Here is a 23,286-nt window from a genome sequence, read left to right as displayed (position 1 = left end):
ATCCTCAGTTCTTTTCTGCACGGTGGCTCCAGCACCTAGAACAATGCCAGCCTTTTGTAAATGCCCAGTAATTCTTATTGAATACATGTTTGTATTAATTGAACATACTGTAATTGCATAATGTCATGTGGGTTCAAAAGACTTAATTATATTCACATTTATATTAAGAGAGATATTTATATTGCTTTCAAATGAGACAGGTCAAGATTACAGCTCGAAACAATTTGTGTCACTGTGGAGCAGTGTTTCTTTTGTTGTATGTAGCTTGACCTAAATGCCTGGTGTCCTCAGAAGCTGAGCAGAATTTCAGCTCTTGTTGCTGTTTCTTTTCTATGGCTAGATTTCGGTGACATCTTCTGTTTTCAAAGGCTACTAGTAGACATGAGTGTTTTTTTTTGCTTTTGTTTTTGTTTTTTAAGATTTTAGTTATTTATTCATGAGAGACAGGAGAAAGAGAGGCGGAGATACAGGCATAGGGAGAAGCAGGCATGATGTGGGACTCGATCATGGGAGCCGAATGTGGGACTTGATCCTAGGTCTCCAGGATCATGCCCTGGGCCGAAGGCAGGTGCTAAACCGCTGAGCCACTCAGGGATCCCCAGACATGAGTGGTTTTTCAGAGATTGTGGTGACATAATGTGAATAAATCCTTTAAAGACGTAAGTAAATTTAAAGACATGCCATGTTGATGGATTGCAAGTTTTGGAATGGTGAAGATGTTCACATCTCATTGATCTGTAAACAATTCCAGTCAAAATCCCAGCAAGATTTTCTTGTAGATATAGACAAGCTGATTTTGAAATTTATATAGAAGGCAAAGGATCTAGGATCACTGAAATAATTTTCAGAAAGAATGCAGCTAGAGGCAACCCACTACCCGATTGTAAAATACAGATTATAAGTAAAATATAGATTTGATAATAGAGGTTTAAAAACAGATTTATAAAGCTGTGGTAATCAAGAGCATGGACTTGGCAGAAGGATAGACACATGGATATATGGAACAGAGTAGAGTCCAGAGATAGACTCACATAAGTCCAGCTACTTAATTTTTTTAAAGAGGTGAAGAGATAATTTAATGGAGAAAAGACAGTCTTTTCAACAAATGGTGTTGGAACAATTTGATATCCCTTTGTGAAACAAAACCCAAAAAGTTAGACCTAAACTTCTGCCTTATAACAGAGATTAACCCCAAATGGATCACAGGTCTAAATGTAAAACTGTGAAACTCTGAGAACAAAAACCTAGAAGGTCTCTGTGGCTGGTGCCAGGCAGACAATTATTAGACAGAACATTGAAAGCATATACCGTGAGAGAAAAAGCTGATAAAATGGATTTCAGCAAGATTAGAAACTCTTGCCCTGCAAAAGATACTAATAAGCAAACGAAATGACAAGCTACAGGGACGCCTGAGTGGCTTAGTCAGTTAAGCGTCTGACTCTTGGTTTCAGCTTAGTCATGATCTCATGGGTTGTGGGATCCAGCCACATTGGGCTCTCCACTCAGCAGGGAGTCTGCTTGAAAGATTCTCTCCCTCTGCCCCTCCCCTCACTCGTTCTAAGTAAATAAATAAATCTTTTTTTTTTTTTTACTTTTTTTTAAAGATTTTATTTATTTATTCATGAAACAGAGAGAGAGAGAGAGAGAGAGAGGCAGAGACACAGGCAGAGGGAGAAGCAGGCTCCATGCACCGGGAGCCCTACGTGGGAATCGATCCCGGGTCTCCAGGATCGCACCCTGGGCCAAAGGCAGGCGCCAAACCGCTGCGCCACCCAGGGATCCCTAAATAAATCTTAAAAAAAAAAAAAAGAAATTACAAGGTACAGACTGGGAAAAAATATTTGCAAATCACATGTCCAACAAAGGACTTTATCCAAAAAACATAAAGAGCTCTCAGAACTCAACAAGTGAGAAAACAAACAACCCAACTGAGAAATGGACATAAGGAAAAAAAAAGTAGGTATAAGACTTAAAACAGACACTTAACCAAAGATGTGGGGATGGCAAATAAGCACATGAAAAGATGCTTGACACCGTTATTAGCCATGAGAGAAATGCTGATCAAAGCCACAACAAGACAGCTCTACACACTTCTTGAAGTGTCTCCATTTAAAAAAGAAGACCATGAGGTGGTGAGGATGTAGAACCTCTGGAACTCTTGTGCATTATTGTTGGGAATGGAAATAGTACAGCACTTTGGGAAAGTTTGGCAGTGTCTTAGAAAACTAAATAACAATCTCATCCCTACTCTAGAGATGTGAAAAGTTATGTTCACACAAAAACCTGCCCATGACTTTATACTGGCTCTCTTTTATTTCCAGAAACTGGAAACAGCCCAGATGCCCTTCAGTGGATGAGAGGATGGGCCTCTGCATCCATCCCATGGAAAACTCTACGTGAAGGGACAGATTTGCTGCCTGTGGCACCTTGGCAGGGGGGTGGTATTATCTCTGAGGCATGGTGCTGAGTGAGAGGAGCCCTTCCCAAAAGGTTGTGCCCTTGAAAAGACCTGGAGCATACGTAGTGATGGGTGCCAAGGGCTGGGGAAGGGAAACGGGGTTCAATGCTCAATGGGACAGAGTTTCTGTTTTACAAGATGGAAAGAGCTGTGGGGAGGATGGTGGTGCTGGCTACACAACACTGAATATTTAATACCACTGAACTGTATGCTTAAAAACAGTTAAGATGGTGAATTGTGTTATGTGTGTTTCATCACAATAAAAAGAAAAAAGTTGTGTACTGCCTAATTTCACTTAAGACATTGTTTTTTAAAAACAAATTTAATTATTTATTTGACAGAGAGAGAACATGAGCAGGTGGAGTGGGAGAGGGAGAAGCAGACTCCCCATTGAGCAGGGAGCCAGACTTGGGGCTCAGTCCCAGGAGTTTGGGATCATGACCTGAGCCGAAGGCAGACACTTAACCAACTGACCCACCCAGATGCCCCTACTTAAGACATTCTTGAAAAGACAACATGATGATTTGAGTACAAGTTGGCTTGCCAGGGATTAGGGGAGGGTGTGGCTACAAAAGGGTGACACAAGGGTCTGTTTTGAGATGATGGGGCTGTTCCAGATTTTGGGGCGGCAATCACATAAAATGCCTCTTAAAATTCATAGACTGGCATGCCAAAAAAAGTCCATTTTACTATATGTTAATTTAAAAATAAAAATAAACTCCCACACCCTGCAGAAGTTGCTGCAGGGTGCAAAGCACAGAACTAACGTGCTAGAATAAATGCAGCATGAAAGCAATTAAAAAAAAAAGTCATAAAGTCAGTCACTGTCAGTATGTAAATAAACAGAACATGAAAGAAGCTTTGCCACAAAAGCTATCTGATTGCAAAAGCCTGCTAAAGTGGTTTTCACAGGCTTTTTTGAAGATGGTTACTGCTATGGCACACAGTATCCATGCCTGTTAATATGTCAGTACAGCGTCCCATCCAAACTAGCCTTCTTGCAGTTGACCTTTGAGTCTCCCAGTTGTTTCGGTTTGCTGTAGTTCAATCTGGTGGTCCTGGAAATGCTCCTGTGAACTGGGCATGGTGCTCAGGTAGGGGCTGGGTGTGGGGAGGCTTTCAGTGAGAAGCTATGGATTGTACCTGGGCCTTGTGTCTGGGCCTCAAAAAATGCACATGCTCAGAGTGTACTCCCAAGGAGATATAGGCAATTCTGAATCTGTGTTTGGGCTGGGCCTGGACAGCCGTGTGTGCACGTGTATAAGGTTCTAAGCTCCATGGTGATGATACTGAGCAGTCTAGTTTGAGATCCATGAGGTAGAATGGCAGTCAGAATCAGGCAGGCAGGAATGAGGGAGCCAGCTATAGTGGGAGTGCATGAGAAGGCTGTCAGCCAAGCCCCGGTTGGGGTGGCGTGGTCTTCCTAAAGAAAGACTTCCTGGAGGTGGTGACTGTGAGCCAGAGTCGCAAAGGGCATGGAGAATTGCCAGACAGGATAAGGAGTGTTTTTATGCGGAGGGAGAGAGTGGGGTGCTGTGGTCTTGTATTGGTGGAGAAGCAGGTAGGAGAGGACACCAGAGCAGAGTGGGGACCCGGGGCAGAGGCCCCAGAGGCATGGAGCATGAATGAGGCTAGCTTGCAAAGGCAGTTTCTTCAGAAGCCATTGGGCCATTGGATCAGTCACCTGGGAGGAGCTGCCTGCATTGCTGCTATCCTGGGCCCCACCAGGATCAGTGATTCTGGGGCCTGGGCCTGGAGATCGCCAGTTATAACTAGTACCTGAGGGATTGGAGTCAGAGCCACAGCAAGAAGAGGTGGGGAGCCCCCAAAGAGCTTTCTACCAAGAGTTTGCCTCATCTGTGTGTCTCACTCCTGTTTTGTAACATAGCTCACGCTTGGAAACCACTGCTGAGCCTTGAATTTGGGAGCTCTGCGCTTCTCTAGATTTCCTGGAGGAAAACATTGTGAACTACCCATAAAAAATATGCAGACCCTTCTGTAGGTGCTCATTCATACAAGCATAGTTTTCCGGAAGGAGGTGGAACCCGCTGCACGGGCTCTGGGGCTGCTACATTTTGTTGGGGAAGGAGGAGTTGAGGTGGGGTCTGTCCTGGGGAAGACGGTGAACTTCTTGGTTTCCTGGTGTCCTCCTCAGGAGCAGCAGCCGAGCTGGACAGATGACCTGCCTCTCTGCCATCTCTCTGGGGTTGGGTCAGCTTCCAACCGCTGCTACTCTGCTGATGGCAAGGGCACTGAGAGCCACCCCCCAGAGGACAGCTGGCTCAAGTTCAGGTGAGCATGCTGGCGCGGTTTGTGGGCAAGACCAAATAATGGTTTTGCACCTGTCTCTAATGGGGCTCGTCCGAGGGAGTTGGCATCCCCTGCTGTCCTTTGCATACCTGGACCTCAGTCTAACTGAGGGCCTGCTACAGTGGGGGTGGGGAATGTCCCAGAAGGCCACATCCAGGTGGAATGATGGTCAAAGTGGGAGGATCCAGGTGGACACCTGAAGCCACCGCTGCCGTATCTGGTCTCCCCCAATTGGTGTCACTCTTCTGTGAGCCCCTGGTCTCAAGCCACCCTCCTTCTCCCCCTCCATCTCTCTCTGTCAGGAGTGAGAACAACTGCTTCCTGTATGGAGTCTTTAATGGCTATGATGGCAACCGAGTGACCAGCTTCGTGGCCCAGCGGCTGTCTGCGGAGCTCCTGCTGGGCCAGCTCAGTGCCGAGCATGCTGAGGCAGATGTGCGGCGTGTGCTGCTGCAGGTAGCAGGACTCGGGCTGGTTGACCGGGACCCCGGCGAGTCAGGTGCCCCAGGAGCTCAGCCCTATGACTGTAAAGTGCATGGTTAGCCAGGGTTGGTTTGAAAATGCTGCGGGCTCCTTCTTCTGCAGAGGAACCCACCCTGGGAGCCTCTCCCAGCAGCAGGGTGTAAGGACAGTCTTGGCCATGGGGCCTGGAGTTTAAAGGGGCAAGTGCCCCTGCCTGTGAGGCAGGTTAGGAGCCATTTGCTGCCCTGTAACTTAAGGAGCAAGGATGTTTATTTATTTTATTTTATTTTATTTTATTATTTTATTTTATTTTATTTTATTTTTATTTTATGTAAAGATTTTATTTTATTTTCTTAAAGTAATCTCCAAATCCAGTATGGGGCATGGGGCTCAAACTTACAACCCCTAGATCAAGATCCACATGCCCTTCTGACTGAACCAGTCAGCCGCTCCAAGGCACAAGGGTTGTTTTTTTTTTTTTTTTAAGATTTTATTTATTCATGAGAGTCACAGAGAGAGAGAGAGAGAGAGGCAGAGACACAGGCAGAGGGAGAAGCAGGCTCCCTGTGGGGAGCCCAATGGGGGACTCAATCCCAGGACCCCGGGATCACAACCTGAGCCAAAGGCAGACACTCAACCACTGAGCCAGCCAAGTGCCCCTGGAGCAAGGATTTTAAAAGTCCGTTGTGGCATTCGACAGTGCCAGAGGCTTGTGGTCAAAGTGAAAGTTCTGTTGATGCCGTGTTGGAGAGCCCAGTGCTGTGTGATAAGGGCAGTGAAATGAGATTGTGGATCTGAGGATCTGAGTCATTGGTGTCAGGAGGCATTGTTGGGGGTGGATTGTACTTAGAAAGACTGCCACCCCCACAGAGGTGTTCTAGGCGGGTGTAGCAGACAGTAAGCCAGTAAAAGTACCACACTTGTAATAGTGAAGTGGGTGGTGCCCATTGATGGAGGAAGCAGCCCTATGAGTTCAGCCTGCCAGCAGCTAAGTGGTTTGTCCTCTCACAGAACCAAAGAATGGCCCTTGGTTTGGGAGCATAATTTGCAATTCAAAACAATGCCTTTTGTAAGGGCTGCAGGAGCTGAATGCCCCTGCAGGGTGCCGAGGCCCTTGTGGCCCTAACTCCCCCAAGACTGGAAGGGATAGGGGACCCTAGGGAACCATTAGGCCAGGGAGTAAGGAGTATGGAAGTGGTGACCAAGAAAGGCTGGAACTGTGGAGCTGAGGATTGATGCCAGCGCTGGTGGGTGGTTGGAGCTGGTGGAATAGAGGGCTGTGGTTGAGAGCCCCAAGTGGGTGGTGACTGGAATTCAGGCCAGGGAATCCACCCTGAGGTTAAAGCCGCCTCTGGTGCGGTACTGCTGCTCCTGTGTGCTCAAATGCGGGTAACCCTCATCGCCTTGGTGCCCTTCAAATTGGAACACCCCAGATGGATCAGCCTGGAATGTGAAAATCCTCCCACTGCCATTGGCCTGACCTCACCGCTAGCCTGTGAGCAACTGCCCATGAGTCAGTAAAAATATGGACAAGAGCCTTGTCTTGGGCAGCAGTGCACCGCCCAGCCATTGGTATTGCTGCAAGCTCACAAGCTGAGCTGACCCCACCTTGCCACGTTCGGTGGGGGCACTACCATCCATGAAGTGTACAGACTCCCTTCTCCTTGTCAGCTCCTATCAGCGGCTGTCCCAGCTTGCTGGAGGCTCGGGCAGTGGGGCTTTGTCACCAGATCTCTGGGGTGCATGCGCAGGGGGCTGAGGAGCTTGAAAAGCTATATCCTCCTGCAGTTTAGAAAGACCTGCCCTGGTGGACTTTGGCTGTTCTTGAAGGTACCCTGTCCACTAGAGCAAATTGGGCTTCGTGGCTGTGTTGAGCCACCATTGGGAGCCATCCCTTATCTATGATATGATTAGGAATGTGAGTATGGCAGCTCCACTATGTGAGGGCCTTTGTTTCTCACAGAGCCCATTAAGGAGCCAGAATAGATGTTCTAAGGGGCTTTGAAGTGGGTGGCTGGGAGTGAAGCCCTCTGGCCTGAAAGCCCTCAGGCAGCTAGGAGGATCTCCAGGACCCTCAGTGGCTGGTGCCTCTACCTGGGAGAAGGAGCCAAGGGTAACAAAGGAGAGGGCTTGATGAGTTGACTTTTGTGCCAGCTAGCTGTAAAGCTCACTGTTGAGCTTCTCCCCAACAAAATGTGGAGGCGTTGCGTGTGACTGCAGAGAATGGTAGATAAGTGTGGTACGTGTTACCTCAAAAGTGTGAAGGGACCCAAGGAGTGGCAGGCTTGCTGTAGCATGGTGGGAGGCCCAGTAGTTCACAGTTGGTGTTTAACCTCAACCGGAATTTCCCGGCCTTTAGAGGATCAATTAAGGCTCAGAAATTAAACACTTGTGGCAGGCCCTAGAATTTTATGTAGGGCAATAGCCCAACCTCTGTGTTACAGGTGGATCACATCCAATGGAAGTTGAGCGCCTTCTATATCCTGCCTGTTACACCCTGTAATTTAAAGGGTGCCGCTTGCTGATGTTTGGAGGGGTTCCCAGGAGGCGTTAACAAGAGCCATAAAATGTCTCTTTTATGCGTCCCAATGGGTAATTAGAGAAGTATTTGGGTGATTGTCCCTTGGAGGAGGAACAGGCTCCAGGGGACTGCCGGGGCAGGGGCCTGGGCAGCTGCTCCTCTCAGAGGTCAGAGTACAGGAACCAGATTCTGCTGCCGGGGCTGGGGCATGCCAGGAGGTGGTGACATCCACAGCACCTGAGCAGAGGCCTCTAACTTGTGTCCTGGCTGTCATTAGGGGTCCCTGATCTCTGGAGCTGCCCATACAGAAGGCCTGTGGGTTACCTCCAGAGAGAGAGGGAGGGAGGTTGCAGGCCACTCCTCCGTTGGGTTCCTGGCTGTGGGGGGCGGTGAGTCCCCCTTTACTGGCAAGCGAGATTTGGACTTTAGGAAAAAAAAGAATTCTCTTTTTCATGTCTAGCTGCAGCATTGATACCATCTAATGCCCATTTTACTGTATCTGACTTCCCTGTAAATTGTAATGACATGGCATTATATTGTGGAGGGGCACAGCCTCTAAGGACTCCTAAGATTCTAGCCCCAAGGGAGCTTCCTCTGGTTTGGACGTGGTCAGGGAGTGCAGAAGTGTAATAACACTGAGCAAAATGACCTGCCCACTGAACCATCTCAGTTTCTACCTAAGACAAGATGTGCTTCATCTAGGGTCATCCACCTATTCAGTGGGCCTGCACTGTAATTTTGATGGCGCGATGGGCCCAGCGCCGAGCCGTAAAAATCTGAGTCAGGCGAGGCAAAGCATCTTCCTCCTTAGCTTCGGCTCTGGAGGCTTTTGGGGAGCTCTTCTTCAGAGCCCACCGCCTTTTTTATTTTGTCTGACTCCTGCCTTTATGGCTTGACACATTTGGGAGCCCCCTTGCTGTGGTGACAAGTCCGGGGATCCGCTAGGGTGTCTCTAATAAAATGGGTCCTCAGCATCTTGGGTGTTTCATTTTGTTTTTTAACAAATTAATTAACTTTAGAGTCTTTGGCCAGGCCAGCCAACTAACACATCTCAGCCGCTGCGAGCAACAGTTCAGAACCAGTTCAAAGTCCCGTAAGAGTCAGCACCCTTCTCCCCACTTTGGACAAATTTTTCTAGAAAACCTTGCATTGCCAGCATGGTATAGTCACTTGTTTCCATTTCTGGTTCACGCTGGCCATCGTCGGGCATTTTGGTACAATGGATAGTAGGGAGTGGAGGTTTTCTCTTTCCTGACTCATGCCGCTGCCTCCTGCCCTAGGATGTCCGAGGAATCGGATCCACCTCCACCAGTGCAGCGTTGACCAGTGTATTTGGGAAAGTTCCCCAGTCCTGACAAGGTGGCAGTAGCAGGTTGGCATGTTACACCACTGCGCTCCTAAGGCCTGAGCCATTTTAGTAGGGCTCTTACAAGAGTCCCCTCCTCTGGGCACCCAGGAGGAGCTGGTACCATGTGCTCAAGGACTCTGCTTTTAGTGATGATTCATTGTGCTGTACCACACCAGGGCTGGGACTCCCAGGATCCCATGGGGTTGGAGACAATTTGCGAGAGTAGGGAGCGCAGCAGCAAAGGAGGTGCCGGCCCAGGCTGCGTTGACACCTCTGGTGGCATTGCCTCAGTCCGAGCTCAGCACCCACCCCGACCACCAGCACAGTAGCCCCAGCAGCCAGCCTCCCTTCCCGGCACCAAACTAGGGGAGCTCTCCTTGGCTCCCAGGGCCTTACAGCCTGTGCCCCTGGTGAGAAAGAGGTAGAGCCCTATGTTCTTGTTAGTGCCCTGTGGTTCAACCTTCACGTACGATGATAACCAGTCACTTCTAGACAGGACACCCAGTGGGGTCTCATTTGGAGACTGATGGGAAACACATCCACCTCAGAATGGGGCCTGCTGGTTGGTCTCTGCTGGGGAGTGTGACCTTTTACAGCACTAACAATTTAGGGTGGGCACTTGTGGCAACACCCAGCAGCAGTGCCAGGCAACACCACAGACTGGCAGCAAGCAGCCATTCCTTCCCGGAGAACCTGATCAGTCTGGGAGAGGAAGGTAGCAAGCCCTTCACAGCAACAAGGCACCATATAGGAGGACAAACTGCTCCCACAATCCCATCATTGTCACCAGTTATGCTGGTACAGGTATATTGAATTAGGATTACATATATGCCGACCTGATGTTATGGGTTGGCAGGAAGCTCTCTCAGCATCCAGCCTTCACCCACCCCTCACCCCCCCACCCCCGCCCCGGGGATGTGAGACCCACAGGACTGTTCTGATTGAAGGTACAGTCTCAGGACACCCCCACAGGAAGCAGTGTCACGGATTTTTTATTCCCAGATCCCAGAAGCAAGAGGACGCCATGGAGCTGGGGGGTGGGGAAGGACATATCTCCACCCCAAGTCAAGAGCCAATCGGAGATAAAGAGCAGGGTAGCAAGCACCTATTACTTACAAGGTGGTTGGGGTGGAGGTCGCTACTTTTCATAGCCTTAACTCCAAGTGGTTATCTTAGAAGGTGCCCCAGGAACTGCGAAGCCAGAATTTGCAGTGGGTCTGCTGAGCTCAGGCCCTTACCTGTGTCCAGACTCTGGTTATGAGCAGGGTAATCCCACTGTCGGTCATCTTGGCAGCAGCTCAAAGACAAAGTTGTTTTTCTCATCACAAAGGGACTCCCCACGTCCCCAGACTCCAGGCCCAGGCAGCCGGCTGCAGTCCTTCCCCACATCTGGCATGGTGGGCTCTGGAGGAGATCCTCCTGGGGAGAGGGGCGACAGGGGTGTGGTGGGAGGGGGCCAAGCTCTGGTAGAAGCAGGGTAATTTCGGATGATCCCTTGTCTCCTCACTTAGGGTTTGCTGGTACTTGCTGGCCAGTTCTGCTTTCTGCTTGCTGTTGTCCTGGAGGTTTTCCTGGCATCTCTTTTTGGAAGCACGTCCAGAGGCACTTAGTTTTAGATGAGAAGGATGGAGTCCTAATCCTCGAAAACAGTGTTCCTGGCTGTTTTCCAGCCTCAGCACCTGGGCCAGAAGGCCTCCGTGGCCTCAGGGCCCTGCGCCATTGATGCTCGGCTGGTCCCCCTCCCTCCCACAGCCCCTAAAAGGCAGCAGGGTGACTGGCATCAGGGGACTGGCAGGATGTAGTGACAATACAAGGTGTCACTGCCCTAGGCTCATGCTGAGCTGGGTGCTGGGTGCGCAGGGTAGATTATCTCAGTGCCCTCCGCCCAGAGCATTGCTTATCTCCTTCGTGGATGAGTTGGAGACTCCGGGCAGGCAAGTGGCAGAGCTGGGATTCACCGCAGGCAGCCTGATTCTAAGCCTTGCTCGGAACCTCTCTGTGGGCTCCTGCCCCACTGGTGTCTGCAGTGTTCCCTGGAAGGCTCCAGCCCCATGGGGCAGATGTCTCAGTCCAGCATTGCTCTATAGGAGCCATAGTCCTTGCAGTGCCTGTCATGTGATGACCTGCAGTTCCTACAGAATTTGTCACTATTAATAGACATTTCAGTATCCGGTGACAGTGGTATTTTGAACCAGCCTTTCCCCTGACACCCACCCTTCCCTGTCCTGTATGCCTCCAGGCCTTCGATGTGGTGGAGAGAAGCTTCCTGGAGTCCATTGATGACGCATTGGCCGAGAAGGCAAGCCTCCAGTCTCAGCTGCCAGAGGTAATCTCCCCAGCCATTGACATGACTGGGCCAGAGCAGCAGGAGTTAGGGGGACAGTGTGTTTGCAGGGGCCTCTCCTGGGGACCTTCCCTGCCCACTGTGGGCAGCTCCACTCAGGCTCAGTGTTGGGTGGGCAGATCAGTCCTCCACCTGGACTTGTCCATAGCCTCATCACCCACCCGCCCACATCAGCCACCAGCAATTCCAGAACCAGCAGGACAAGTAAGGTCATGTCTGGCTCTCCTGCAAGAGGCCTGCCCTGGAGCTGTAGTGTGGCTCCATCTTGGCCAGGCCCTCGGATCCTTGCCCTTTAAGGGAGGGGACAGCTGGCGGGAGATGGTCTCCGAGGACTCATCCCACTCTGACCCCCTGATGATGGCCTGTAGGGTGTCCCTCAGCACCAGCTGCCTCCTCAGTATCAGAAGATCCTCGAAAGACTCAAGGCTCTGGAGAGGGAGATTTCGGGAGGAGCCATGGCTGTCGTGGCGGTCCTTCTCAGCAACAAGCTCTACGTCGCCAATGTCGGTGAGCCAGTTACCTATCCCCGTGCGGGGAGTGCTGGGCGAGAGAAGGTCTGTGCGTTCTTTGGGCATTCTGCTTCTCAAATGCGTTAGCCCTCTAGCTCCTGTCTCCTGAGGCCGTAGGGTACGTTTTCCTGTTTCTGCACAGGAATGCTCTGCTCCTGGCATGGGGAGTTGGGAGGTACCAGCTAGGAGGCAGGCTTTACTCCCCACTCTGCCCCATCTGGCTATGAGCAAGTTGCGTCCCCTCTCTAGGTCACCTCCATGGCTTCCTCTTCTGGAAGAAGTTTCTGAACTGTGGAAGACCCACTCAGTATCCCACGAAGGGCGGCAAGATGGGCTGGCTGAGGGACCGTAGGGATCTTTGGATTTGTGGGCAGAGAAGAGGCCGTCTGGGAACCCAAGAAGGCTGTACCCACTGGGTACAGATTACTGCAGGAGTGGTGTAGAGACCCCACTGATAATGTCCTCCTTAAGATTTCATTATGGACAGAATTCAGAAATGTAAAAAGATAAGGGGAACAGCAGGGAGTGACTGCCTGTGTGTCCAGCCCCAAGCCCCAACAATCACCTCCTTGAGACCAGTCTCATTTCCTCTGTGGCCCTCTGTCCCCACAAACCCCAGACATCATGTCCTTTTATCATTTTGTAAATATTTCAGTATGTCTCCCTGGAGAAGAGGTCTCTTGCTAAAATCATAATTATCCTAGGATGACACTGGAAAAGTTTAACCTAATTCCTTAGTATCATTAGCACGCCCTGACTGGTGACTCACTCCAGTGGTCTAAGCCTATTATCTTTGCTCATTTTCAAGGATTTCCACGCGTGAGATGCCTGCCTCTTCTCTCTCTCTCTCTGCTCAACACGCCCCGTTCCTCGTACCCAGAGTTTGCTCAGCTGCTCAAATTCTCCTGCAGGTACAAATCGTGCCCTGTTATGCAAATCCACGGTGGACGGCCTGCAGGTGACACAGCTGAACGTGGACCACACCACAGAGAATGAGGACGAGCTCTTCCGCCTCTCTCAGCTGGGTACGTCTGAGTGGGGCCGACCCCCACAGCTCACTCTGTTCTCTTCTGATAGCCGTGTAGGGAGAGGCATGAAGTGCTCGGGCTGTGACCTTGGGCTTGGGACCAGCCTTCCTGGGGTTGGATCCCAGCTCTGCCCCTTACTAGCAGGTGATGTTCAGAATTTCAGAAGGTTTTTGTGCCTCAGTTTCCCCATCTGTGTAACAAGGATTGTAGCAGCGCTTGCCTTGTGAGGATTAAGAGTCCATGTGTCTAAAGTGTTTCCAAGACTACCGAGTATGCACTAGGTCCCGTGAATGGTGGAGACTAGGAGGCCAGCCAGGTCCCGGTTGCAGCCACCACGGCCTAGCCTCCCTGCCCAGGGCCTCTGGGTGTGGTGGGCGTTCTGATGGGGCTGGCCACAGGGTACCAGGGAGCTTTGGGTGAGCCACTCCAGAGGGCACCCTGCTGTGACTTCATCCTCTGTTCCCTGGGTCCTCATTGCCTTACTTTGGGGACTGTGTCTGTATGCCCTTCCTTTCGTTCTTCATGATGAACAGGACCTGGGATTGTCCTGTTGTTCTCCCTCTGGCAGGTTTGGATGCAGGAAAGATCAAGCAGGTGGGAATCATCTGTGGGCAGGAGAGCACCAGGCGCATAGGGGATTACAAGGTCAAGTATGGCTACACGGACATCGACCTACTGAGGTAGGTGGCCGGCCCAGCTGCCGCGTGCGTAAGGCCAAAGGGCCTGGGCAGAAGCAGATTTGGGGCTCTCGGGACAAAAGGTGCAATTGAGGTAGTTGAGAGCCCAAGAAGACTTTTCTTCCTCCTAGAGAGGTTGGTGTGTGGTCCTAGATCCAACAGGCCAGGAAGTGGGGTTCCATAGAGCTGGACTGGCAAGGGGTCAGTTTGGGGAGCTGAGTCAGAGCCAGGGACAGCAACCAGTGTCTGGTGCCCAATGGGAGTGTCCAGTGTTGGCATGAGCCACCTGGTATGAATGGGGACGGACAACAGGCCTCCTGGTCAGTGCTGTGCATGCCTGGCCTAGGGCAGAGGTCCAAGATGAAGTAGATGCTGCCCTCCGCAGACCCTTCCCTTTTGGTTGCCACCCAGCGCTGGCAGCAGCAGATGGGCAGTGGTGGTGATCGTGGGCCGTCATTGTAACGAGCCAGTGCCCAGCTCTTTACACACCATCTTACACAACCCTCACTCAGACCCCGTGAGGGAGGTCCTGTTGTTGCCCGGAAAGTATGTTCACATGAAGAAACAGATGTGGCAACATCAGGGAGCCTGCCTGGTCGCAGGGCTAGCGGGGGCTGAGGCTGGACTTGAACCTGGATGCAGGTTCATCTTGAATCCAGAGCAACATCCCAACATTGACTGGGAAGATAGACATGTGTCTGTGGTGTGTGTATGTATGTGTGTGGGTTGGTGTGTGTTTGTGTGTGGTATGCAGGGGTGAGGTTTGGAGGTGTATGCAGTGTGTAGATGTGTGTGGGGGGTATGTGTGTAGGAGTATGGTATGTGTGGGAGTGTGGTGTGTTTGTGTGTGGTACGTGTGTGGTATGCAGGGGTGTGGTTTGGGGGTATATGTGGTGTGTATATGTGTGTGGTATGTGTGTGGGAGTGTGGTATGTGTGGGGGTGTGGTGTGGGTGGGGTGTAGTTGGGGGTTGTGGTTTGGGTTTCTGGGGTGTGGGGGGGGAGGGTATGGTGTCAGGGTGTGTGGTTGAGGGGCTGTGGCGTGGGAAGGAAGGGAGGGTGTGTGGGGTTGTGGTTTGGGTCTCTGGGGTGTATGTGTGTTGGGGGAGGTGTGTGTGGCCTGTCACAGCATTTAAGGTCACAACCAGGGCCGTGAGGGACTCATACCAAAGACGCCAGTGTCAGAGCCAGACTCGTCATAGCCTAGAAAGCATGAGTTACAACTTGTTACTCTCCCGAGATTTAAACAATTGAGCTTGGAAATTTTCGTCTCTAATTTGTGGGGTTCTGTTTGCTTAATTGGAAAGTACATTTGTGGCTTAAAACAATTCAAGTAGCACCAAGGATGTACAGTGAAAAGTAAGTTTCCCTCCCACCCAAGCCCGGACTCCCTCCCAGACGCTGCTGGTCCTGCTCGCTTGTGTCCTGTGCACAGAGCCAGAGCCCCTGTGCACGTGGATGTGGGGGTGTGTTTCTAAGACACCCGCAGGCGCTGGCGTACTGTCTCCCAGCACCTCCCTTGTTTCCTGATGGGTGCTGCCCTCCCCTGCTGCGCAACACTGGGTGGGCTGGCAGCGGCGCTCTCCGTAACAGCTGCCCAGGTCCCAGAGCTGGGCTGTGGCCACACTCCCCAGCCCCCTACTCATGTTCCAGACTTTGCTCTGCCATGTGCCATTGCCAGGAACATCTTAGACTTGCCTCCGTGTGTGTGCACACGTACTAGAGCTCTGTGACATCTTCTGGCTCTGCTGGCGCCTCAGTAAAGGGTCCCTGTGCACCCGGGGTGCACGTGGGGTCTGAGTTGGCGTGGATACTTGTTCTGGAGGAGCCCGGGAGAAGTGGGCTTTTAAAGGTGATCCCCACTCACCCTCTTGCTGTCCCAACTGTCTCCGCATGGGCTCTGTGGACAGGAGCTGAGGACTGGGGCCAGGATCGGGCACCCGATGTCCACTGCCCTGACCCCAGCTGCCCCCTGGCTCTCCTGGGCCTCAGCTTTACATTAGGCCCACCCTCAGAAGACAGTTCTGTTTTTCTGGTTTTCTCTTTCCTCTATTTCTTTTCCTCTTATTAGATGTGCATTTAACTTTACATCCTGGGCAGATTCTTGCCCTTAGCAGAAGAAATGTCCCCTGGTGCCCTCCCAACCATGGCTCTCCCTCACTTTCTTCCTGTAGCGCTGCCAAGTCGAAGCCAATTATCGCAGAGCCCGAAATCCATGGTGCACAGCCCCTGGACGGGGTGACTGGCTTCCTGGTGCTGATGTCGGAGGGGCTCTACAAGGCTCTGGAGGCAGCCCACGGGCCTGGCCAGGCCAACCAGGTGAGCCGGGCCCTGGCACAGCACAGCCAGCCAGCCCTCCTCAGCTCCACGGTCCTCAGGGACCCAGAGCCCTGGTTCTCAAAGGCCATCTCCAGACAACTTCTCAGTCTTCAAAACTGGGAGAAGAAAAAACCCAGTGCTCTAAGAACACCCATCCCACCCCAAAGCTGTGCTTGTTCGGGGCTTGAAGCAGGGTCAGTCCTGGGGGCCTGAGCAAAGCCTGAGGGGAAGAGGGGGAGAAGGAAGTGAATTTGCATGGGCACATGGTTCTGGAGTTATCCGAGAAGGGCCCTGGGCCGAGAAAGAACGCCCAGAGCCTATAGCCTGAGCCTCAGGCTCCCTCCGCCACCTTCCCCTCCCTCCCCTTCCCTCCTAGCTGCCTTCACTTAAACAGCTTGCTCCTTGTCTCTGACGCCAGGTGATAACGTCTACCTTTTTGGGATTGTGGTGAGGGCTAGGTGTGATAAGCTTAGGTCCCCAGCCAGTGGGAGCCGCTTATTTTTCCTATTCTTGGAGCACACATGTCAGACTAGTTGTCACTAACGTGTGGCTTCGAGACAGTCACCTCCAGGATGAATTTTTTTTTTAAGATTTTATTTATTTATTCTTGAGAGACACAGAGAGAGAGAGAGGCAGAGACACAGGCAGAGGGAGAAGCAGGCTCCATGCGGGGAGCCCGATGTGGGACTTGATTCCGGGACTCCAGGATCACGCCCTGGGCAGAAGGAGGTGCCAAAAATTCACATTGTGTTTCTCCTTCCATTTGTGCTTCCTATAGGACGGCAACCTTTTCTGCTTTCTTCTTTTTAATTAAAAATGATGAGGAAAGTGTCTCATGTGCCTGTCTCCTGATAACCCGTGTCTCAGCATTTTTCACCTATTTTATCTTATCGTTCCTGTCAGTAGCCTTGTGACACAGGTGGCGGGGGCTCACTGTCACTACGAGTGAGGGAACTTGGCACTCTCAGAGTTGAGAGGTCTCGCCTGAGGTGACATCTGGTCAGTAACAGAGCTGAGCCCACCCCGGGTGGGGCTTGGGTCATTTCCTGTGACCTGCCCCGGCCCTCCTACCTCCAAGAGACTCTGGCCAGCCATCACGTTTGTGTTTGTTTGTGAACTTATTCTTGGTGTGATTTCATTTCTTTTCTTTTCTTTTCTTTTCTTTTCTTTTCCTTTCCTTTCTTTCTATCTTTCTTTCTTTTTTTTTTTTTTTGTCTTTGCCATAGAATTATCCAGTGGCTTTTCCTGGGTCCTAGAATGAACTAGATAGTGGACTTCTCTGAGGGCCTGTCTTCATTATGTTTTCCCAATTTCTAACAAAAAGTTTGCTCCAGGAAACAATTCATACTGGGCGTTTTTATGGTCTCTAGAGTGCCCTCCCATCCATTGTGCAATTTAATCCTAATAACCCAGTGAGGCAGATATTATCCTCCATTTTATTGGTATGCAAGCCAACAACTGGAGAGATCACAAGGTCACACCTTTTCTACTGAGAAAGTTCCAGAAGAATTATCCTGAATACCTTGAAAAGCTCGGATTTCAGGCTTGGCTGATGCAGACTTCCTTCACCTGCTTGGCAGGTGCCCCTTGAGCATCCCACTTAGGCTCTGGAGTCATGGGCCGCAGCCCCGGGTACCTCCTCCCTGGCCTTCATCGGGTTTTGCTCCCCATCCCTGCAGGAGATTGCTGCCATGATCGACACTGAGTTCGCCAAGCAGACTTCCCTGGATGCGGTGGCCCAGGCCGTGGTGGACCGGGTGAAGCGCATCCACAGTGACACCTTTGCCAGTGGCGGCGAACGTGCCAAGTTCTGCCCGAGGCACGAGGACATGACCCTGCTGGTGAGGAACTTTGGCTACCCTCTGGGAGAGATGAGTCAGCCCACACCATCCCCAGCACCAGGTATGTGTGCGACGTGGACGGGAGGCCACCTAAGGCAGCTGGCCAGGACTGGAGGACTGGGTTTGGGGGGCCTGCTGCCTGGAGCAGAGCTGGAGCCAGAGGCCTGGCTTGCAACCGTTCTAATCTGGTCTCTCTGACTTTACAGTTCTCTGAGCTGAGTTTTTTTTGTTGTTGTTGTTTGTTTGTTTTGTTTTGTTTTTTCCTTTTGCCTGTGGGATGAGGATTATCACACCTTCCTGGCCTACCTCCTAAAGACCTGAGTTACTCCCTCTGCCTGCGTCTTTGCCTCTTTCTCTGTGTCTCACATGAATAAGTAAAATCTTAAAAAAAAACAAACAACAAAACCTGAGTGCATGAACAAACGCTTTGCCAAGCCACAAGGCCACATAAGAGGGATGAAGGCGGCCGCTGCCGGGGTGCCTACTGTGCGCCTGGTACTTTACCCAAGAGTTCCTTCAGGCTGCCTTAACGCCCTAGAGGCAGGTGGCACCCCCTTTTACTGAGGAACTGACGCTTTAGAAGGAAGAGAGGGAGGCAAGGTTAGGCATGTGGACAGAGGGTCCCCCGAAGCCTGGCTGTGTCCCCAGACTGTGTCGGGGGGAGGCTGAGACGCTATATTTTCTGCTTTTGTAATTCTGTAATCAGGTTGCTTAGGAAGAGAGGTGCTGCTTCTTTTTTTGTTTCTCTCCCAGGGCTGCTCAGTGTCAAGCCCATCAATTCCTAGGGGCTACGTTTCTTTTTCTTTTCTCAACCAAGCAAGGCTCAGCGTGCAAGCAGTGCAGAAGGATTTGTTCTCCCACAGACACCAGGGTTACTGCAGTTTCTCTAACTTGTTGTTATTGCAACCATATTTTTGTTGGGCCAACCTCAACTTACCCCTGGGCTGAAAGCGCCATGGGAAGCCAGGCAGTAACCCCTTCCTCGAGGCAGCTCAGCGCATACTCTCCTGCTTTGAGCACCAGTGGTGCTTTGTTGCCAAGAGGAACCCCCTGCCTGCCTGGAAGAGTTTGCCATGAGACTGACGCCCCCTTCACTGTCCCAAGGGGCAGAGGGCCAAGCTGCAGCTCTGGGAGCCAGGCCTGGCCACTGCTTACCTTCTCGGCCCCTCAGACACTGCCCCCGTTGGGCCCTGTGGCAGCCCTGTTCCCAGCACCGCAGGGATCCCCCCTCAGCCACTCCCTGCAGCCCATACTCTCTTCCTCCCCACACTGCAGGAGGACGCGTGTACCCCGTATCCGTGCCATACTCCAGCGCCCAGAGCACCAGCAAGACCAGCGTGACCCTCTCCCTCGTCATGCCCTCCCAGGGCCAGCTGGTCAATGGGGCCCACAGCGCTTCCACCCTGGACGAAGTCACTCCCACCCTCACCAAGTAAGCCCTCATCCCAGCCCCAGCCACCCTCAGGCCTGCCCCCAGGACAGTCCTCGGTACCTGGACAGGACAGGCCATGTCCCGGGGTCGAGTGGCGTTGGGTGAGGTGCCCTGGGGTCTTGGACCTCTCCAGACCCCCACCTTCATCCCCTGGGGGTCCTCCCCAGACACGGAAGCAGGAGGAGGCCGCCCCGCAGTTTCCAGCAGCTCACAGAACCCAGAGCTGGGAGGGATGGAGGTTCAGGGCATAGTGGGCGAGGCGGCCGTTGCGGACAGCCTGCTGCGGGTATTTTCCTGCGGGTCCCACATACTAGTTTTCATTTCGTGGGAAGGTTCTCCTGTTCTTTTCTTTCTCTCTTCCCACCTCCTCCCCATCTCAGAGCGTGTGATGCAGGTTTGCCTCCCCGGTGGCAGCTGTGCTGGGGGACATTGTTTGGCCTGTGCTGGCTTGTCAGAGCCGGTGCTCTGACTGAAATGTCCCATTTTAGCTGTAAAGTGAGTCGTCCGGTTTAAGGCGGGGGAGGGGTGGAGGCAGCGGGAGGCCTAGAGCCCAGGGGTGAGCAGACTGGGCCCCTTCCTCACCACAGACCTGCAGGTCCCGTGTCCCTCCTCCTCTTCCCTTCTGTGGAATGTCCACCCGGTCCCCGCCCTCACCACCCCAGGGGACGGGATCTGGTTTCCACATTCCAGCCCTGCACAGAATAATAGGGATGCCACACCCGGCCCACTCAGAGGATGTAGCCAATCGGAAGGGCCATCCAGGAGGGAGTGGTGCCAGCAGCTTCTGTCTCCCCGGGGGCCTTCCCTTCTCCCTGCCCTCATGTCCCATCACAGCCATCATAGCTGTGGCTGCTGCTGCCACCACTGCTATGGGGCAGAAGGGCCTGCCCAGCAGCTGGGGTGCCCCAAGTGCACAGGGGTGGCCTTCCTGCAGGGCCGCCCGGAGGAAGCCACCAAGCAGTGTCCACAGAGGCACAGTGTGATAGCTGTGGTCCCAGACCGGGCAAGAGAACCGGCCGTCCTTCCTCACCTCTGCTCCTTGGGCCCCTAAACCGTCCCTTCCCTTCGGCCTGCATCTGAGTGTTAGCTGGGCCCCACGGTGGGCGGGTTGGTGCTGGGTGCCCGGCAGCGCTAGGAGTCTGCTGGTCACACCCAGCTGTTCTGTGCTTGGTGACGGAGCCGGTGCCCAGGGAGCTCTGACAACGGGGCCCGTCCCCACCCAGGCAGTGAGAGGGGAACAAGGAGTGAGGAAGGTTTTTTGGAAGAAGAGCCCTTGCCTACGAGTGATCAGTGGGATTTGGCGAAGCTGGCGTGGACTGCCTCTACCTCAGCACTGCTCTGAGGGAGACGTTCTGTGTCCGATACAGTGGCCACTAGGACGTGTGCTTATCCAGCGCTTGAACCGAGTGATCCATTTCATTAAATTCTAGTTAACTTAAAGAGCCACATACAGCTAGAGTTGGAAAATACATTTGATTTTTCTTCTGCCCTTAAGACCATCTGACCCAGGGGTGCCTGGGGGGCTCAGTTGGTTAAGCGTCTGCCTTCAGCTCAGATCATGACCTCCAGGTCCTGGGTCCTGGGTCCTGGAATTGAGCTGGTCTCCCTGCTCAGCAGGGAGTCTGCTTCTCTCCCTGCCCCTCCCTCTGCTTGTGCTTTTTTTCTCTCTCTCAAATATATATACAAAATCCTAAAATTAAAAAAGAACATCTGACCTGGCTCTCGTGACCTGAGGGGCCAGCTGAGGCAGGGGGTAAGCTCTCTGTCCCAAGGGTAGAAGCCAAGGTGCCTGACTGACTCCTCTGTCATCCCCACAGCCAGAGCCCGACCCTGACCCTGCAGTCCACCAACACGCACACCCAGAGCAGCAGCTCCAGCTCGGACGGGGGCCTCTTCCGCTCCCGGCCTGCACACTCGCTCCCGCCTGGTGAGGATGGCCGTGTCGAGCCTTACGTGGACTTTGCTGAATTTTACCGCCTCTGGAGTGTGGATCATGGCGAGCAGAGTGTGATAACAGCCCCGTAGCCCCGGCTGGTGGATGTGGCCCGAGGACAAGGGGGCCTGGCTCTGGGGCCGGGTGGGCCTTTCCTGCCATTTGCCTGTGCCACAGGGACCAGGGAGGCCCAGCCCTCAGCCTGCACCACACACTCGCCCCACCGGACTCAGTGCTGCAGAGAACATTCTGTCAGAGAGCACCAGTGCAGACTGGACTTTGTCCCTGCCCAGGAGCTGGAGGCCACTCCCTCAGGCAGACTCCGCCAGAACCGTTGGTGTTTCTCAACAAACAGCACAGGGCAGAAACTGTGCTGGCCTGCAAGCCTGCCGAGTGGGGCGGAGTGTCAGGAGTTACGTGCTCTGCATGCCAGGGGTCCAGGGGCTGCTGCTTCCTCAAGACCGCCACCTCCCCCGGAACAGCCTGTGGCCACTCCTTATACCCCTATACCCGTGAGCAGTGGGTCCCCCCTTCTTTCTTTAGCAGCCCCACTTGGCATTTGCACATTTGCAGCCTGTACCCCATCCCTGGGCCTGCCCAGCTCATTTCCAGTGTTAAATGCTCAGGAAGACCAAGGGAAGTGTCGGGAGCCTGGGATGGCTACACAGGGACAGGTCAAGTGAAAAGGAACGAAAGGGGATTGGTCCAAGAGGAGCACTGGTCTTGGAGTCCACCAGAGCGGCAGTGGGGGTAGGCTGGGCGTGGCTGAGCTTCCCCCAGACACGGGGGTGCAGGAGAGGCGAGGATGTGCCCGGACAGAGGGGGATAGTGGCCGCTGTTGTCAGGCCCCTCCAGGAACAAGGAGGCCCTGAGTCAGGGTGAGCCAGTCCTGCTTTGCTTTTCCCTTAACTGCCACTGAGGAAGGCCACAGGCTGGGGATCCGCCTTACCCACCGCCAAGGAGTCCACCGGCTTTAAGGAACAAACTGGTCATAGTCGGGCCTGGGGGCTCAGTTGAAAGAACGGTGGGAAAGAGGTTCTTGGATACCGGGTGCCCTGGGCGACCAGGGGCTTCGGAGACCCACCCCACTTCCACCGACACTTAGGGACGGGATCAGACCAGCCCAGGCTGTGCGACCACTTCACACGTTCTCCGCCTTTGGTGAGCAGAGGCTGTGACCAGGGCTGCTGGCAGGGAGTGCCGGTCCTGCTGGCAGGAGGCAGGCAGGCCCAGGAGACTCCCAAGCTCGCCGGGCTCCCAGGATGTGGGGGAGCAGAAGTCAGGCCTTGCTGTCAGTCTCTGAGGCCGCCCTGGAGCTCCCCGCCCTCCCCAGCCCCAGGCTCCTGCCCGGTGACACCCTAGACGCAGCTGCCAAGCAGGAGGCACGTGCGGCCCCGAGGGAGCCTGAACTCTGGATGGTGAGAAGCCAGTACTGAGGCCCTCTCTCCGTGCGGTGCGGGAACGTGTGACTGCAGCCCAGCAGGGCCCCTGTGGTGCATTTGGGGGCGGGAGGCTCTGACTCCCTCCACTCCCTCCACCACGAAGCCGTCTCTGTTCCACAGGTGAGCAGATTTCAAGTCCGTCACAAGGGCTTGCGAACAAAGAGAATTCTCTTCCAAGAATGTCTCTGTGATGCTGTTTGGTCTCTAGAAATAGAATCACTTTTCTAACGCAATAAAGAAAGCATAATAGGTGGTCTTACACGTCGTGTGTTAAGGGTGCTGTTACTCAGGTCTCGCGTCCCTCGCAGCAGCCTGGGCGGCGGCTGCCTCCTCCTGTCCTCCTTCTCAGCAGCGGGCGGCCCCAGCCCCAGATGCTGGGTCACCCGGCGTCCCTCCCCGTCCCTGCACGTTTAGAGGAGGTGACGGTCCCCTCCTGCCACAGGGCGGGCCCTCCAGGCCCTGTGGGCAGTGGCGGGCTGTGTGTAGCACTCCGTTTTCCTGACAGGGAGGGAGCCCGGTTCTTGGTGTGTGAGGAGTGGTGTGGCCGACAGAGCTTCAGGTCCCCAGGACGGCGCCCTCCCCCTGTCACCAGTTAGTGGATGTTCAGGGACTTCCTTTGCTTTATTTTGGTTTTGTTTGGGTGGAGGACTTTCTATAAATACC

At 53.1% G+C, this 23,286-nt stretch overlaps 1 protein-coding gene across 5 annotated transcripts in view; it reads left to right on the top strand.

The window, feature by feature from the left end:
• Positions 1–22,882, top strand: part of TAB1 (TGF-beta activated kinase 1 (MAP3K7) binding protein 1) — a 33,618-nt gene extending 10,736 nt beyond the window's left edge. For 4 of the 5 annotated variants that reach the window (XM_055327885.1, XM_055327888.1, XM_055327887.1 and 1 more), the window contains 11 exons: positions 2,322–2,490; positions 4,614–4,750; positions 5,071–5,224; positions 11,339–11,425; positions 11,812–11,950; positions 12,864–12,977; positions 13,549–13,660; positions 15,831–15,975; positions 17,655–17,877; positions 19,092–19,248; positions 21,066–22,882. In XM_055327885.1, the coding sequence (XP_055183860.1) occupies positions 2,458–2,490; positions 4,614–4,750; positions 5,071–5,224; positions 11,339–11,425; positions 11,812–11,950; positions 12,864–12,977; positions 13,549–13,660; positions 15,831–15,975; positions 17,655–17,877; positions 19,092–19,248; positions 21,066–21,273 (1,509 nt within the window). In that variant the 5' untranslated portion in view covers positions 2,322–2,457 and the 3' untranslated portion in view covers positions 21,274–22,882. The remainder of the gene's footprint in view (positions 1–2,321; positions 2,491–4,613; positions 4,751–5,070; positions 5,225–11,338; positions 11,426–11,811; positions 11,951–12,863; positions 12,978–13,548; positions 13,661–15,830; positions 15,976–17,654; positions 17,878–19,091; positions 19,249–21,065) is intronic. The other variant, XM_055327886.1, reaches the window with a different exon arrangement.
• Positions 22,883–23,286: the final 404 nt, after the last annotated feature.

The sequence above is a fragment of the Nyctereutes procyonoides genome, unplaced genomic scaffold (assembly GCF_905146905.1).
Source record: "Nyctereutes procyonoides isolate TBG_1078 unplaced genomic scaffold, NYPRO_anot_genome, whole genome shotgun sequence".
Classification (NCBI taxonomy): domain Eukaryota; kingdom Metazoa; phylum Chordata; class Mammalia; order Carnivora; family Canidae; genus Nyctereutes; species Nyctereutes procyonoides.
This window is presented reverse-complemented; position numbering and strand designations above follow the sequence as displayed.